Source organism: Myiozetetes cayanensis, unplaced genomic scaffold (assembly GCF_022539395.1).
Source record: "Myiozetetes cayanensis isolate MyiCay16 unplaced genomic scaffold, myiCay2020 scf21, whole genome shotgun sequence".
NCBI lineage: Eukaryota > Metazoa > Chordata > Aves > Passeriformes > Tyrannidae > Myiozetetes > Myiozetetes cayanensis.
In genome coordinates this window covers 10,058,834-10,077,952 of record NW_026087423.1, presented here as the reverse complement: position 1 = coordinate 10,077,952, position 19,119 = coordinate 10,058,834, and the positions used below count along the sequence as shown (strand labels likewise).

The window sequence follows — 19,119 nt, the reverse complement described above, 5'->3', positions numbered from 1 at the left end:
AATCCTTCCTTCTCCCACAGAGGATAAAGAGAGCTGGTTACTGTCAACAGTAGGTGCTTCTGTCAAATAAATTAACTGTGCTTCAAAATGATGATGGCGTGTCAGCCTCATCGTCTCCATCCTCGACTCCAATTATGCATCTCAAGGGAATGCATCTCAGAACAAATTACTAAAACACAGGTGTGGATAGGTTAGACCACAAAAACATACACTCAAGCTGCATTCAAAACCCAACCATGACCCACAGAGCGAGGGGAACACGAGGGTTGGGTTGCTCCGTGTGCCCATCGCTGCCGAGCGGCCTCAAACAAAGTCCTCTGGAACTGGAGCCACCTGTGGCTTGAAATATTTAACGCTGTATGTGCATTTTAGCACACGTTTTTTGTGCCCAAACCACTATTGCTGGGTTAAAATGTGATGCTCTGCCATCCAGAATGCAGCATTTGCTGCCCGCTCCCAGCTCTCTCCTCCACCACATCAGGGAGGAGGGTGGCAGGTAAAGACTTTTCTCTCATCCTGTAGCTGACAGTTAATGGCTGTTTTAACTTGCACATGGAGCAAATTTTGCCCTCTGTAACACCTCTGTCACTCCACTGCCTGTCACACACTCTCATGACTTTAGCTGAGGGCACATTTTGGCCCCAGGGGTTTTGATGACAATGGGAACCTGAATTAATTTGCCCAGCCAGAATGATAGTTCAAGAGATATAAAAGCCTCAGAATCCATGAGGTCCAAGCAGCCACAATTAGAATATTTAAATGGCCAGCTGCATTAAAGTTTATAAAGCAGAGTTTATTTCCTACAAAATTTGGAGAAAAAGCCCTCCAAAAGTTTGTCATTTTCTCTAAACAACAGCTACTTATTGCTGCATTTGCTTTTGTTGAGCCTGGAATGAGTTGTTTACTCTGTTCATTTCTTAACATAAAATATTCAGAGTTTATCCTGAGCAACACTGTGGTTCAGCTAATGATTGTTTCCCAGGACTGGGATCCATGCCCTTTGCATTTCTGCTCTCAGAGCAGCCAAATGCTAAGCCATAGAATTGTTTTCTTCCTCTGAAGTAGCAGCTGGTGCCTTGGAAGACACCATAAGCATCTCTGCCGAAATCTGTGTAATTGCACATGTCGGCTTGGTCTGTTCTTAACGGATCCTTCTCCCAGACAAAACACTGTTTTTCTCAAGCTGGCTTTGAAGACTGTACGTGTTTAAAAATAGCTTCAGGAAGGCACACACATATATTTTGCTATAAACTGTGTACAATGTGTACTGTATACAGAATATTAATTCTCCAATATGTGATTTTGTGAGACTGCCTCGCTGGCATCATTATTGCTACACACGGAGCTGGTTTGTGTGCAAATATGATTCTAGACCCGAAGTTTTAGCTTGGCACCATCCTAAAACAATATAGATTTCAACCTGTTGCTGAGGAACTGGAGTGCTTTTCAAGCCAAATCTTTAATATGCAGTAAGTGGCTACGGTACTTTGTTCTGATCATACTTTGTCAAGCTAGAAAACTCATTAGCAGAATCTGGTGACCTGCATGTCAGAACCTCTGATACTTCAACAAAAAGCAAAATCCTTAATTCAACACTCGACATATTGTGGAGGGATCTGATGTACTCTCCTGACCACCTCTTATGACTCATAAAGATGAACTTTGTATGGGGACAAAGAGAGTGATTTTTTGCCAAAATAACTAGAAAATGTAAGAAACTCTAATTTATAAGTTTGATGGATGGCAAGCAGCTCAATTATAATTCATTATTGCTCTAACTTAGGCCTATCTGTCTACAGATACAAAAGACAAGATGTTAAGACAAGAGAACTGTTTCTTGCCAATAAATCCTACTGGGACAGAAGTATCCCTGTCATCACTACTGAGACAGAGACAGCAGCTTCTTGGAGGAGGTCTGGAGTAAAGCAGAGAGGCAAACCAGAACTTTTCAGTCCCAAGCAAGCCCCTCACCTCCTGAGTACTCCTTCCCTTCAGAGGAACGCTTCACTGCCATAAACCTCTTGCCTCTGCCAGGCATCAGGGGAGTCATTATTTCAGGGGCTTTGTAATGGACTGCAGAGCCCATTACCTCCCAGCTCCCAAAGACAGATGGGGATGAAGCTGACAGGGACTGGTGGTTGTTAACTGCTGATTTCATGGAGCTGATGACACTGACTCACTGGCACTAATCAGGTGAGATTAGAAGGACGGCATGAACAGGGAGATGGACTCACCAAATTAAACACTTGCACTTCAAAAACTTTCTGTCTGCACAGCTGATGCCACAGCCCAAACCCCTCCCCTGCTCTGGGGCAAGATGGAGAGGTTAAGCCTCCAGGGCTGTCAACCTTGAACCATTCACCAGCACTGAAGAAAAAAATCACTTAAAAAATAAGATCTAGTTCAAAATAAATTGTGCAGCAAACCAAGTGGCACCAAAGTAAATCCATCATATAAACAAGCAGAGAGGATTTTCACTGCTTCCAGAAAGAGTTTGAACTCCTGGTGTGAGCTAATTTCTGTGTGAGTGACCACAAAATAAAGTTCTTAGGTAATACAGTGATAGGTACTCAAAAATATGATAGATGGAGAAACAAGATTAGCTCTACTTTATGTACAAGTCCATTACATTCTTGATCACATACTTTGATGGTAAAGCAGCTGCAGAACTTGCAAATTACAAGCTCTAGCTTGTTTTTTCAGAGCTGCTGCATAAATAGTTGTATTTAACAACTCCAGGCAGGCACTTCTTTCTGTAAATTTTCCTAAGAATGTGCTGCAAGTCTGCAGCAAGGAATTGTTCCCAAAAATTAAGTATCATCTAAACTGAAGTGCATTATCCCTCCATTTCCCTATTTGTGTTTCCCCATGGTTTCTTGTAGCAGTTATTGTGCTGGGGTTGGAGATCACTGTGCCCAGGGCTGTTGAATGAGGTCCTCAGTGCTCATCTGCTTTTTGTCTGGAAGAGGGAAGAGCCCTCCACAGATTCAATCTATCTCAGCTATTACCTTTCCTGCCTTTGTTAAACTGTTTTTACTGCACATTAGATAAAGCCTGGCTGGCTACTGCTCAAGGAAAATTAGGTCTTCTGTTGTTTTACCATTAATTATAGAGAGTTCAAGATAAGGTTTGTGTCAGAAAGGTAGGGGGCAGGAATGGTCTGAATTTTACTTTCATTATAATTAGACAGGAAATTATGAAAAGGTGAAAAATAATTCATTGAAGAGCTTTCCCCTAGCAAGGTAACAAGAAAAATGCATTCTGGCACAGAGGGAGTTCAGGGGATATTATCGAACACCGTGGCTCTCAGTGTTTGGCTCTGCCTGGGCACAGCAAAGCTGTTTCTGTTGCACTTCATGTGTGGGCAAAAATGGGCAGGATGAGGCCCTGTGACTCCCTTCTGTTCAACTGAGGGCTCTTTCTGCTACCAAAAAAAAATTAGGCTAAATTAGTTCACGGTGTAACTCCATGGAAGCCGCTTGAATGACTGCAGACATTAATTGGAACGATCAGTCACTTTCTGAGTAACTTGCAAAGGACATGAAAATATGAGTAATCTAAGAATGAATTAATTGGACAGCTGTCTCACTTTCATTTGAACACTACTGAGATAAACATTTGGACTAAGAAGTTGTCCTCATTAGAACTTCTTCACTTGATGTTGATGATGATGTTTACGACTACCATGGAACTACGATGTTTTCAGAATTTTTTCTGCATGTGAAATTACTGCAGTTCAGGCTTTTAAAGGCACTTTTACGGGGAGGAAAAAAGAGTGCATCAATCTTTCTTGGAGCTTCTAACTAAAGACTAACCATGCCAAAGCCCCTCAGGTAAAAATTCCTTCTGTAATAAACCTTTGGAAGTCGACATCAGTCAATTTTCCACCTCTTCTTTCTCTTCAGGTTTGCAACCCAATTTTTTTGTTTATGGTTTGCAGGAAAAGCAGGACACTGGGAGAGAAGTTCTTCCAGTGAGTCTGAGGCAGAAGACCACTGAAGTTAATGAGACTCTAGTGGAGATAAGGTTTTTGTCCATTCAGAGTCAATAGAAGTTTCAGAAATGGTATAGTGCAGGTGGAAGCTGGGAAAAGGATGTATTTCTCTGCCTTGTTAGCAGATAAGGAAGCGAGATTCCAAGAGGAATGAGTGATTTACCCATAGTCACACAGCAAATCAGCAAGAGATATGGAAATTAATGCTGAGAAGCGTTTCAGTGCCTTAATCATAAAGCCAATCTTTTCCCTCAAATGCCAACACCATTAAATTTCAGTAATGGAATAAACGTAAGAGTTTCATCGACTTACAGTGATGTTTCCATCAAAATATTTTAGAGGGAAGCTGGTTCCAGTGGAATGGTTGGTCAGTATTATGACCTATGTCCAGATGCAGGAATCAGCAGTTGTAGGGATTATAGATGAACTTAAGCAAATTCACCTGAGAGAGGTGAAGGGTGGAAAATGTAAGGTCAAAAAGAACTCTGTGTGTTTTATTATATTTACCACTAATTGGGTGGGTTTTGAAAAAAGTGGACTGAAATATTGTCTTGTTGGGAAGCTGTTAAACTGTTAGGCTGAGGGAATATATGGCTTAGAATAGGAAAGATTCACGTCTCTTGCCTACAAATAAATCACTTGTACATCACATATCTCTTCGACCATCTCTGAGCAGTATCAATGTGGTACCAAGGTAGCTGCTAAGGGAAGCACGTGTTGTATAAATCCCTAATAGCCTGGGCCAAAGTCTGTTTTTATTTAAACTAGCTTCAATTCATTTTGTCTTAATTGAAAATAATGATGTTAGAGCAGTGATCAAAGAATTGTCTCATTAATTGCCTATTAAATCATTAGCTATTAAACAGGAATAAAAGGTTAAGAATGCAACACTCTATTCTGCCCAAAAGAATACGAATATCTCTCCAATTACAAAGAAACAATAAAAGCAGAATTAACAGTGAAAAGAAGCTTAAGATTAGGCAATTAGATCCAAAATGCCTGACAACTCTGATTAGAGGGTGTAGCAGTACAACCTCTATAGAAAAGGCAACACAAATTCAGAAGCAAAGTCAATATTGACTTTACCAAAGGGGCTTGTAAAAGGAATATGCATTTTTCTGAAAAAAAACACAGGCACATAAACCCTGTACTAAATTTTAACTCAGCTAATTAATTGTTATGGATTCAATCTTGCAACCAATACATATATTTGCAGTTAAAAAATTATGCCTGAACAGCATTCAGAACTGAGAGCACCTCTCAGTAATTTGTGATTGAAATCCATTAAAAGTATGCTGCAATTTTCAGAAAAATAACATTACTCCCATTTTATATCACCAGGATGAGGCAATCTCTAGTCAATGAAGACCACATTCAGACCTCTGTTTTTGTTCATTAAGTCAAAATATCAGAAAGACAGGTACCAGGTTGGGAAAAGGGTCCCAGAGCCATTCTCTAATGTCAGGGATTTGATGCCCATATAATTTCACAAAGCAGTCAAATAAAGACCTGATTTATAGCAACTTAGTCACTACCAGAAAAACCTGGCAAATTATAGTGCAAATCTTATGAAACCTGTGCTGAATCTTGGCCTGTACTTTGGTCTGCCCTCTCCAGGAATGGGAAGACACTCATCAGCCCCAGGGTGCTTTGGAGCAGATCTAATTCCACAGAGATGGACAATGGTTTGAAAAAGAGGAAAAGAAAGATGGTCAAAGGACAAGAGCTTTGCTGTATTGAAGTGTATAAATCCACAAGTGCAACTGGAAATCTTGTCTCTGCTCACAGAGGTCATGTCAAGACTTATTTAGTCGCCAGCTGTAGTGGACCTGTTAAATTTGGGAACCAGAACAACTTTACGTCCAGCCTTGACAGGATACCCATGAGGACAACTGCTGACTGAACAAAAGGGGCTTTAAAGAGGCAGTGCTCTGAAATGCAGCACCTCTCCACAGTCTGCAGAGACTAATTCTAAGAGGAATGGGAGTCTTTCTCCTGACCTTTTCCTATCTGGTTCAGTCCATTATTCTCTAACTACATCAAGTCCTAGAAATACTAGAAATTCAATGAATAGAAACAAAGGTCTCCATACACCATCTTTTAGATCTGGATCTGTTTCTCTGAAGTGCAAAGAGAAGATGGTCTCAGCAATATGTTGATGATATGTAACTTGTTGCTTGAGTTTATAATATGAACGAGTCATTGTTCATATTTATCAACTGATAAAAAATAGCCACTAATCAGATAATAGATATGTACTACCCAGCAAAGAAAAAAATAAAAAGAATAACAACATTCATCAAGTCAGTTTGTTTATATTTGACAACTAATTATGTTAGTCATACATAAAGATATTCATCCATGTTTCTCTGGTAAAGATCTTCAAAGAAATTTGATTTCCAAGAAAAGAAAATGGGATTTTTTTCTTTCCCTATCTGATACAGAAGGGAAAATACAGAACTCACAAACAACACCAAAAAAAGCACCATCCCATACAGAACTCACTGTAGTCAATTCTTAGGTTCATTTAAAACAAGAACACTCCCAAACCACATTAATAAAACAAGTTAACCTTTAAAAGATATTCAAAAGTACCTCTTTTACGCCTAGAAATAATAATGAGCTAAAAGCTGAAAGCTGTGCAATGGTGTCAGAAGTCAGGCAGTCCGTGTCTTCATAAAGTCCATTAATGCTATTTTCATCTCAGTGTCAGGGAGGCAGAACCAGTTGAAAATAACATTTACAAAAACCCAAACAAACAAACCACAAGATTGTTTAAAACCTCCCAGCTCTCCTTTTAAGAACTTTTGCAATGTGGTTGTTATTTTCTATTCTCTGTCATGCTTCTCCAGATTTTGGTATCGTTCAGTGTCTTTAATTATAAGAAACTCCTGACTGGAAACAGGTGATACAGCCAGAAGGATGGAGGAAATCACCCTGTATGCTGTTACAAAATGCTGAATTATTGCTGGGAAATAATGGATGCAGCAAATCCACACAAGAACAAAGACCCCCTTTGGAAAGAGTTGATCTTTCCTGAATGCAATGTATCAGCAACATGCTCCTTCTCATCAGCACTGGCTGGCCAACAAAGAAAGTCTGGGACAGCTCTTTTAGTATCCCTGGCCCTTTCTTCCACATGGAACAGACCAGCTCAAACAACTCTGCATCATCTGCTGAAATGTGCTAACCCTGTGTAACCTCTGGAGACCCCCCCTCAATGCGCAGTGGATTCCATCATACACCACAGAAACAACCTTCCCTGCTTGATGGAAAATCCCAAATGTGGGCCAGATCCCAGTATGATGGTGGTGGAGGAGAAAAGGGTGAGAACTCCGTCCTCCAGCTCTGGTGGTGCCTTACCTTTATGACATCTTCATCTGCTGATTTGCACTCGATGGAGTCTGAGACGTCCACCACGGACCCGTCCTCCTGCACGGCAACAACCTTGACTGGAATTGACACCATTTTGCCCGTCAGAATGGCTGTGTTAAGGACCTCTGTGTCCTGCATGCACAGACAAAGGGAGGATGAGGGTTAGAGAAGCACAAAACCACGAGAATGAACCAACCCTGCCTCTGATGGGGACGGGCGCAGAGGTGGGACCGTCCCTTGCATGCACCCCTTGATCTCTCTGCAGTCAGTGGTTTAGCAAATTTCTAAGCTAAAAGTTGCATCTGGACAGTTAAGTTTGGGTTTTGACAAACATGGATTTCCTCTTTTTGAGCTCATTTTCAGGTTTGGCTGCTGTGGCAATGAAATCTGTGATGCAATGAGGCACAAAGGCCTGTCTGCAGCTCGGGAGAATCACAGCACTACTCAGGCAGGATCTCCAGGGTGTCAGCGACTCCTCCCACCCCTCTGCCCCAAATCATACAAGTGATTTGGGAGGAGATAATCAATAATTACAATAACATCATTTCTTCCTCACTGTTCCAGCTAACAGCGTTGTGAGTTGACCGTTTTCCCTTTTTGAAACATAAAATACACATGAGGAGAAAAACTATGCATCCATACCTAGGGTTTTTTTTTAATCTTTCCCCATCAAAATCCCACCTAGAGTTGTTTTACCACATTTATCTCTAGTCCTGATGAATTCACAGTGCTGGCATTCTAATGACTCCATTAACACAGCCTTCCTCCGTGTCTCAGTATGGCTGCAGTTTGATTAATTACTCCAAATGAGTTGCTTCAGAGGTCCCTGCCTCGTGTAAGCAGGTATGCAGACTGGAGGGGAGCAGCTTGTGTCTGCATAAGCAGTGCTTACTGACAGCCCAAAACTTGACACACATGCTGGGGCAAGGAATGATCTGGGATTTCACAGAGATTCATTCTGGCCGTCTCGAAAATCCTGCAATAGGAAATACTGCTTTGAATCAATCCGCTTTTCATTTTTCAACTTCCATAAAACTAATTGCTTGCCAGCTGGGGGAGGGCGGGGGGAAAAAAAAAAAAAAAAGTTGCTTCAAACTAATCTAACTTTAAATTCCATTATTAGAATTGGTGGAAGAAGAAATGGATTTTAGTGAAAAATTTGATGGCAGCTTGCATAGGGAGATATATTCACTATCATTTGCTCCGCTGCTAGATTGATGGAGAATAATGGGCATTGACCACAAGCTAAGGACAGCTGGAGAAGACCAATAAATACTTGCAACTAAGATGTATTATTAATCAATATTCGGAAACTTCTACAAAAAGCGCCCTGAATTAAATGAGCTGAAGGACTAATAACACCAGTGCCAGCTAACTAATAGAGTCTACCAGAGGTTTGTGGGCAGCCATGTTCCAGAAAAGCATTGAAGCACACACTCGAGTCCATTTCTGAGCAGAACAGCGCTAAGAGGACGTGCTCAACTTGACACTTAGACTTCAATGTGATTTAAGAGTCATCCTGAAAAAAGAGATGCTTTTCTGAATAATACCTCATGAAATAAATACACCCTCTTTGTTCTGTTCTCTGCGAGGCACAAACCAGATGTTCCACACAGTAAATGGCTGCCTAGTTTTTGTTTATGCTGAATGGGCTCATTTATAACCAGCTGCCATCCATGAGAGGGGGACACTGGGAAAGAGAGAAGCATGTGACAGAAGTGGAAGTGTGAAAGAACAACTGTAAAACCTTTATGAAGACAGATCTGAACAAGGCTGAGGAGAATATGCATTGCCAGGTGAAAGAAAACACTTAGATGCACCTCAGGTGGAAAAAGTTTATATAAGACAGAGAAAGAGAAAGAGAAACTGAGGGTAATTCAGCAAATATCCCATATATCCTAAGCCATCAATCCAAAATACACATGCCAGATATTTGATGAAGACCTGGGGTCCTCTGTCAAAAGGGTCCCAAGGACTAGTTTGGCATGATGTTATTTCTAAGCCATTCTCCCACAACAGACAGTCTTTTTCAGTGCATCTGGGGAAACAAACAAGGTCACAAACAATGAACACGTGACTAATTCCACTTCCAAACACACCCTGTTAGCACAGCAGCTCCTCCAGGTCAGACAGGCAGCACTTGTATGCAATTACAGTCTGGTCCAAAGCCCTACCAAGTCATAGATTAAAGGCTTCTTTGGACTTCAGTGGACTCATAACCAGGTTCTCAACAGGCCTGAACCAATTTCTCCTTTGTTTTTTGTGCTGTTCGCTCTATCACCCACATGTTGACCAGCATGTGTGACAAAGGATAAAAAACCTCTGTCTCTGAACTCTAAGTGCTGTTTAGCTACCGAAACTAAAGTCTGACTTTGATGTGCCTGAAGGATAATGCAAAGTTTATAAAGACATTTGCATTCCTTTCATAAGCCCCTGTGAAGATGAGCATGAGACAAGTACAAGCACAAGAACTGTCCTGAACCTTCTCTGCTTCCCAGTGCATACAGGAACCCACCGTGCTAATTAGCTGGTGCTGCCTCACAAAAACTGCACTTCACTGTAGGCAATTCCACTATAGAAATCAATATTTCAGATGCCTGATGCCTGGAGTGAGTGTTACACAAATATAATAGGCTGTAAAGATCTTTTTAAGAGCTGGCTATTTATAGACTGAAAAAAAAATTTCCTCTGAGGAAGAAATATGAACTAATTGACTGTCCATTAGATTTATAAACAGACTTTTCAGTGCATCTCCAACAAGTAATGGCATTTCATCTAAATTCTGTTAGGCTTGGTCTGTATTTCCATGGTAGGGTTTACTGCAGGAAAAAAAAGTTGCTGAACTTTAGATACTTGTGCTGGTTATTACTAACAGCATCTCAAGTGTAGGGAGGAGATGTACACAGGTCTGTCCTCCCACGTGGCACAGCATAAGCAAAACATCAGGAACAACAACCAGGCACCACCAGCACAAACCTCCGACTGTGGACACTTCAAGGCCCTGAGTGGAAAACTGGGAATCCTTCCCCCTTTCTATTGTTGAAGGTTTCAGCTGCCAGATCTTGACCAAAACCTTCAACTCAGCAGCCTGGGTGGAAGCTCCACGTTCATATCACAGGCTCTATCCGTGAATAATAATAATGTGAGTGTTTATCTCCAGCTCTTTCTTGGTACCTGAATGCATTAGCACTTCAGCAGAGCTCTTCTTAATTACAACTGTAACCTGCTAATAGCATTTCTTTGTTGTCTGAAGGAATCTACTTCTTATGCAGGCTAGGCTAAATTAAAATTTAATACAACATCAGGTCGCAACAGAACTAGGAAGCAAATGACAGCTGTTTAATTAAAACCTAAAGCTGATTAGATGGCACTACTGAGAGAAATACTCAAGAGGAAGAGCTGAAAACTACTGCAACTCTAGGCCAGGATAATGGCTTTATTTAAATATGAATAAAGGCTGCACACAGCCATAGTAAATGTTTGACAACTGGTTGCTTCGGACAAAGGGGGGCGGGGAAACGTGAATGGGAGATGTGTCAAAAGTCTTGATAGAGCTGTGACTGCAAACACTGCTGTTACCTGTGGATGTGACCAGAGGCAGGGATTGCTGAGGAATGACTCCAATAGGCAGGTACAAATCAACGGAGGAACTCCAGGCATGAAGTTCCCAATAATTATGCTTTAAACAAACATCCCCAGTGACCTAAATCCTCTTTAGGCAGGTGACTCTACGTTCACCCACCATGATACAGCCAACATGATACAGCTTTTTCCCCCTCTTTTGAGCCCAGCCCAAAGCCACCAGTGCATGATCCCTGCCCCTCTGGGAACAGCCAGCACCCATCCCACAAAGTCTGGCGAGGCACAGAGGTCCCCACACCAGCCCAGTTTGCTGTATCATCCTTGTGATTAATGCACGAGCCGGTCGTGTTTTTTTAGAGGTTAACAAAACCTGCTACAGTACAGTAAACCCAATAAACACTCAATTATGAAACAGGAGGGAAATCTAAAGCCAGCCCTATTCCACTGACAAATGCTACAGCTAAATGCCTTTTGGCATTTAGCTGAAATGACTGTCTTTAGAGAAGAAGGCAGAGAGCTGGAACATTTGTCTGTAGAATTGCATTCCTTCATTATTATTTCTTTCCCCAGAGTGTACCTCACGAAAATACATTTGTAATATTAGAAGGAAACTTTAGGAACCAGTTCTTCTGCCTGGAAACGGCATCTCTTAAAAAAATTTAAATTACGGGGCAGATTGTGACGTGTGGGCTGGGCTAGGGGAGGTTTTTTTATTTGATAAATTATTCACCACCTTTTTCTTCAGATCAAAGAGCAAGGCAATATAAATCCATTAAGTAAGCTTAATATATAAATTAGATGCTTTGCTGAAATTATTGTAACCCAAAGCAATTCTGCACTTTCCCCACCTCATGGCTGAATACCATATTAGGTTTCCCATACATATTAATGAAGCATGGGCATGAGAAAGCTATCTGTATTTTCCATTACAGCAGGTAAGATATACCATTTTGTCACACAGTGGTGAGAACAAACAACTGAGATTATGTGTTTGCAGAACATTAGAAAACATAAACAAACTTGCAAAGAGCTGATGCTATTCTTTGACCCTCTTTCCTTCCTCTCTCTTAATAGAGGGCTACTTCACTGCATCATCATTTCAGAGGAGCCACTTGTGGAATCAACTCTTTATCAAGTTTTCAAGTGTCAGGGCATGGCTGCCCTGACAAGAGCAGAAGGTCATTCCCACTCCCCTCCAACATTCCTCTGCCTCTGGCTGCTTTCTCCTTTCAGCCTCTTGCCCAGCATATCACTCTTAGAAGGGATCGGTTATGACAGATGGCAAATCACAAATACTTCAGGCTATTGTGTCAAAGTTAAAGGTCATCCTTTATCTCCTTTGTTTACCTGCATAATAGCTTTATTTCATATAGGGATCCCCAAGGAAGAACAGGCAGGTGTGTATATTCTGCAGGAGAAATTAATTAATGCAGATTGAACCATACACAGAGGTTCCTAATCACTGGTTCTTACCCAACAATGTAAGCAGCACCCATTAGCCTAATTGAATATTATTCTAGATGTGTATCAGTGTGTGCTGCAAAACCAATTTGCTGTAGCACAAAAAAGCACAATCCATAGACTCCAAAGTGGAATCTTATTTCATAACTTGTCTTTTTGCCACAGATGCACTGAAGGAAGCTCTTACCTTAACAGAGTATATCTGGCACACGCAGTCAGCTGGAGTGGTAACTCTGTCTTGGAGTTCATGGAAACTAAAGCTGAGATTTATTCCATTTTGTGTTTTTTTATGACGGAAATTCAGCTCATTTTGAGATTTATGTAGGATGAATAAGCAAAACCTGCTGCTGAAGGTGAAACCTGATTAGACTCACAGATACTGTCATATCTGTGACCTGAGGCAGTTTTATTTTATTTTGGATAACTCAGAACAGATCTGCCCCCATTAAGCAAAGGTTCAGAACGCAGCCTGGTGCACTTGGCAGAAGTAATTGCAACCTGCCAGGCAGTCTCTACTGTCTCAGCTAAGTACCAGTGCCTTCTGCATGAGCAAAAGACCTTTCCTGAGACTGGGCTCTTTCTATTTCACTTCAGCACATCATATCCCAGTAGAGTTTATTCACCAAACCTGCTGCATTAGACACTGTGACACCATTGCTCTGACGTGCATACCTGAGGTAGAAGGAGCTGGAGAGCGACTGTCACGCATCTGATTTTAGTTGCCTGCACAGAGAACAGACACCAAGAGCTCCTGAGTCGTGTTTCAGGACTTTTTAGTACACCAAGAATCACAGGACCAAAAGTCAGCCTAAAAGTTTGGTGAACTCTGCCAGTGATTCCCGCTGGAATTTACACTATATTTAGAAATCTGTGCAGTATCTGACAGACTTCAGCCAGTTCTTCTTGACGCTGAATGATTGGTAGCCATTTTAAAACATATTTAGAATGCCACAGTTCATTTCAAGATACTGGGGTTTTTTCCTTTCTTATTCCAGAAAAACATAATCACGTTCTGACTTCACAAAACTGTGGGTCACCTCCAAGTGAAATCAAACAATATCCCCCTGTATGCAAGTGAACACAAAACGGGTAGAGTTGTCTGCTCAAGAGCACTGAGCTTCAGTTCAAACTGATACACTGATGGTTGTTTTCAAATGGGAATGAAATAATTAATATAAACACCCCTCAAAGGTGCTTTTTTTTCCACAGACAAATCTGGGGAGGCCAATGCTTTGCCTAATTTATGGAACATAATAATCAGATCCACCTGAGTACCAACAGTCATTAAATATATCATTTTCTGGCTCTATATCTTAGCCCCATAGGTTTAATAATATTTAACAGCACTGGGGATGGCCACTTTGAAAAGTTTCTTTCAGGCACTTCTCTAATTCTTTTACTAATCATGGCAATTTTTTTCAGAGTGAGCTGGAGGGAAGGGAAGGTTTTCTGGAGCAAGTTCTGTGCCACTGGTGCACAGGGAGAGCTGGCATCTCACTGGCTTGAAAAGGCTTCAGTTTCACAAGTGCAAAACTACAGACACCGAAACATAAGGTTGCATATCACGTGAGTTTACAGCCACAATCTGTGTGCTCATCTTCTACCATGAGCACTACCTGGGCAGAAATCCATGTCCTTCTGTAAGAACAGCTGTTTAATGCTATAGAAGAATGCACAAATTAATTACAGCGTGTCTACACCACTTCCCAACATGCTGCAGGAGCATCAACACGAGGGGAGTGTGGGTTCACTCTCTGCTTCAGACACGGTGACTTGCTTTGTTAAGCCATTCAGAGTGGCTATGGCTTAAGAAAACCTATCTGTGAGCAGAAAAAGATCCATGGGAAAGTGACCATAACATGCAGAGAAGTCCTCTGAGATCCCCTGATGGAGGGCAGCTGTCTGGCATTCACTGCACAGGGGGTTCAGAAGAACTAGATTTTATATCTCCTCCCTCAGCACAGTTCAGACTCGGGTGAAAGTGCTGGACAGAGCAAGATACATATTAACTAAACCTCAGAAGTGCATTACGGAGCTTAAAGTGAAATAGAGATCTATGAGATGCTCACATTCATTGTCCTGCAAAAGGAGGATTTCATTTTCTGAAGAACATGAATCTGACAGGGAAGACCCATCCCTTACCCAAAGATTTACTGTTTTTTTCTTTTTTCTGAAGACAGGCTGTCTTATCTGTCAGGACCAGACTGCTGTACTTACTTATTTTACCTAATTTAAGTAATTTCACGGGCTTGCATTGGCACACACGTGGTTGCAGGACTGGATTTTCAGGCAGCTGTGGAAGCAAAGTTTTCCCACCGTGTGCTCTCCTCAGACAGGCTCATCTCCCCCTAAAAGTACCTGCAGTGAGTGATTCATTCCCTGACAGTTCATGTCTTAGGACAGGGCAAGTCACATTTTGGAAGATTTCTCTCTCTCCATTGCCTACTAAAGGGCTCAGTTGTCTCTTTATATACTTGATTTCTAGAATTAGGGGACAGAATCTCTATCCCCTCCTGCTTCAAAATTATAAACAACCAGCACCTGTACACTGCTGTTGGCTCCTTTACGCCTAGGAGGTAGCAGCACTCCCAACAATTTTTACCCCCCTGCATGTTCCCCACAGTGACACAGACTTGCAGCTGATGCACCTGTGCCTTTTATCCACTCCACTTCATAAAGTTGCCTATTGGTGTATTTAATGCAGGGAAAATAAAAAGGAGGACACATCTGTAGCCAGTCCATGCATCATCCTTTACTCCTCTTGCACACTCAGAGCTTTCAGAGCTTTCTGGTGGCTTATTCACTAATTTTGGGAGCATCCATCAACTGAACATTGCTCATATTTGCACTGACACCCCACTGGAATGAAGTGCTGCCTTTCAAGTCTTCAACACTTAATTTCTACTTAAACACTAGAGAAGATGTTTCCTGTCTGTGTGTATAAAAAAAGTATAATTGAAAATATTTTCTTGTGAAAAAAAAAAAAAATTAAAATTGTGATCTTTTTCAAATCAGAACATTGGTTTATTTGAAGTGAGTTTTTGAGAGTTTTCTAACTGATCTAAGAACTACTGGAGGTTTTTACTTCCTCCCTCTGCTTCTTCTTGGCTTGAATTTTGTTCTTCATTTTATTTTGTCAGCCTGTTCACCTTGTGTGACGTGCTGCCTTGTTCTGACATGCCCCTTTGTCTGATTATTTCTTTTTCTGCTCAGCTGTTATAAAGAACGACCTCCGTTTTATTCAAGTTCAGAATGAAATCCCTTTTTTGTTTCCATGATTGAATTTCTCAGTGAACTCTTGTGCAGTGTATTTATTTCCTGCAGACTAGGACAATATCATCTGTGTTTCAAAAGCTGAGCCACTGCTGTCAGAACATCAATATTTTTCCAGAGTCCATCAGCTTTTAGGAGACATAGTCTCTCAAACTAAAGAATGTTTTAAGAATCTGTGAGAGGGAAAGAAAAAAAAAAAAAAAAGACTGACTGGAGGTAGTAATTATAATAAAGACCATGTAGTCACACTAATGTAAAAGTCCTGTGAAATCAGCATCAAATTATTTAATTTTTCATCTTTTCCCCTCTCTTTCATCTGTTCTAAAAATTACATATTGAATGATTTATTTAAATTACTCCTTATAGCATCTAGTCTTTACACAATACTTCAAAACCAGTTCTCAGCTCTGCCAAAGACAACAGGACAGTTATTTTAGCTTCATTATACAGCTAAAATAACTGAGGCAGAAGAAATCCCACCAGGTCAGTGACAGATCAACAAGCTAAATCCATATTCCCCATGTCCTGTGTCCGTGTTTTTTCTGTGGTTACACTCAAAACTTGCTGTCTTCAGGCTGTTGGTTCTCTACAGTTTAAATACTAATTTCCACATCTTTCCTACTAAATGGCCTTTTTGCATAACAAGTAAATGCTGAGCCTGCAACTTCTCAAATGGTGATTTTATTGGCTTGTTCCCTGAAATTCAGCTGTGCAGTAAAACAAGTATCAGTGGCTGCAAAGAAATATAGAGGGCTACAAATGCAGCAACCAGGAACAGATAAAAGGAAAGGAAGAAATACAGTATCACTTGTCACCCTTCTTAGGTGGAAAATGATAATGGCACATCAGCATATACTGTAATCCCACCAACAGCCAACTGCACTGAAGAGAAAAATCACAGAATATCTCTTAATGTGAAACTATTACAAAATGTTCCACGTGGAGGGGGCTCCCACTGTCATCTCACACGTGGTTGGAAATGGGGCAAGACAGTAGCAGCCAAGGGGGATGACATTAATGTTTCTCAGGAACATAAAGTGACAGTGTTATTGGTTTTCAGTAAAGTATTCTGTAAACAGAAAAAGTCTTCCACTTATTATTCTATGAATGCAAGCATATAACAAAATCACAGCACTCCTTGATAAAGAATTTCAACAGTGGTCCCTTGTTCTTACCCCTCTCCACCAAACTCAGCCCAGGCAGGGTCTCCAAGGTAGTTTTAAAATTTTTTGGTTTAAACTGTTTGAAACTATATGAAGTAGTGGCTGATTTGGTTTTCCATCTCAACAAAAGACATTGAAGGAAAGAAGGAAAGTGAAAAAAAACTTCTGTCTTTGCTTCCAAAGTATTGTCTTCATAATTAGCCTTTAGAAGTCATTAAGTCGTTATTCAAATTCAAACTTTACAATCTCTTTCTTTAGAACCCTTTACATTATGAGAAATGGGGAAAATACTGATTTTCCAGAAAGATAAACTAGGAACAGCAACAGAGGGAAAAGAGAATTACCCAATTTGTGCTGAAGGACTCATCTTCAAGATCTAATTGGAGAAAAAAAAGTCTCCCATTTGCTGCCATTTTACCTAATGTGATACACAAAATTACACAGCCTCACTCAGTTGCAAAGAAAAATCAGATCACCACAACTGGACTGTTCAAATGAAATGAATATTTGCTGTTGAACTCCGTTAGGGAAACTTATCTGCCTTAAAATTGGCTGTGTTAACCTTTCATTCTTTACTTTTCCTCTAAAAATGGGTAGATTTTCAAATGGTAATATATTTATTTCTTCTTTTGCAGTACCAATTTCAAATTGTTTACTGCTGGAAGGTGGCAGGAAGGCCAGCTCTAATGCCATTTCCTTTCTTGTCCTGCAGCTGATGGGGCCCCCTCAGTGCACAGCCATTGCTCCTGCTAAATGGACAGATGAATACAAGGGAAGATGCTTTTTACAGAAGAAAAGGTACGGTTCTCTGGCATTTTGACACATCATTTTAGCAAGGAATTGACAAAGACGGGAAAAGCATTGCACTTAAAGGCCTTCATAAACATGACACAAAATTCCAGGTCCAAAGTGCTTTCAGTTGAAAGCAGCCCTGCACAATTACCACACAGAAAAGAGCAAGCTCTCCTCACCTCCCCCATCATAATTTTGGCTTTTTTTCCCTTCTTTTCTTACACCTTGAAGTATTCAGCCACATTCTCCCCTCCCAGTGACACCTCACCTCCTCGGTGCTGAAATGCCCATTGGCACAGATGTGGGCCAATACTCACTTTGTTTTCAAAGTGTTCCTCCAAAAAGGGAGGGTCTTACCTAAATCAAATGGCAATCTCTTTTATTCAAATACCACTAACACTTCACACCTACTTTATAAGAATACAAACAGCAACACAGCAAAGGAAGGTCAGCTCTGCATGTGCTGTGACCTGGCGATGAGTTGAGGACCCAGAAAGTGGATTGTCCCCTCCCAGCACAGCCTCATCTCAAGCTCTTCTCTTTGATGGAGAACACTTCTAGAATAAAATCAACGTCCATGTCCCAGTTGTAGCATGTTTATGTTTAAATCCACAACAGGAAGGTATAAATGCAAAACCCTGGGTGAGCACATCCACCTACAAAAGCTGAACCTGGGTCTGGGATTAAGAAAATCCACATGAAGAAATCAGTGAGAACGTGGTGAGCAAAGTATCTAATTTAAACTACAGCATTTCAAACTTTTTCTAGGCAACAGGAATGATCTGACAATGCATAAACTGGATCTTGAAACAACAACCGTGTTTCTGTACATCTTTGTTCTTTTGCTGTGATGCAAGAATTTTCCAAAATTATTGCCAGAAGGCCATTCTAACAAAAACAAACAAACAAACAAACAAAAAAAATGTGGTCAAAAGCTTACTCATGTTCCTGCAAATTAGTTTTGAAGGACAGATGTTTTTTTTTTCATGGCCAATATGATACAAAGTGGTCAACCGGGACTCAGCTTCTGAAGTCACAAGACCAGAGCAACTACATTAAATACACCTTTCTATATATTTTTCATTTGTTGTTGTTGTTAAGCAGGAGCATCTCATGAGGCAGCCATGGCTTGCAGAAGCTCCCTTCTCTGCCGCACTATTCATGATTTGGTTTGGTTTTCCTCCTTTCTTGGACAAGCATCTCAAAACCAGATGTTTCAATCTAAAAAGCCTCATCCTGACATGCACTGCTATTCAGTCCAGAGGGGAATAAACCCAGAATCTGGGAAAATTAGTGCAGAGGAAAAGACTTCAGACTCCATTAACCATAGCTGTGCCTAGCTGCTGTAGTCTGTACTTCATCAACTTTTGTGATAACTCTTCCCTCTTATTCTGCATAGTCTCTTGGGATAAACAAAGCCAGAAAATCTACATTTGACCGAAAAAAACACTGACGTGAAAGGTGGACTGGGATAGGATA

General features: G+C 40.8%; 1 protein-coding gene across 1 annotated transcript in view; it reads right to left on the bottom strand.

Moving 5' to 3' along the window:
- The window catches only part of TMEM132B (transmembrane protein 132B), a 225,931-nt gene that overhangs the window by 28,839 nt on the left and 177,973 nt on the right, over positions 1-19,119 (bottom strand). Inside the window, exon 5 of the mRNA XM_050318218.1 lies at positions 7,358-7,501. Within this exon, the coding sequence (XP_050174175.1) occupies positions 7,358-7,501 (144 nt within the window). The remainder of the gene's footprint in view (positions 1-7,357; positions 7,502-19,119) is intronic.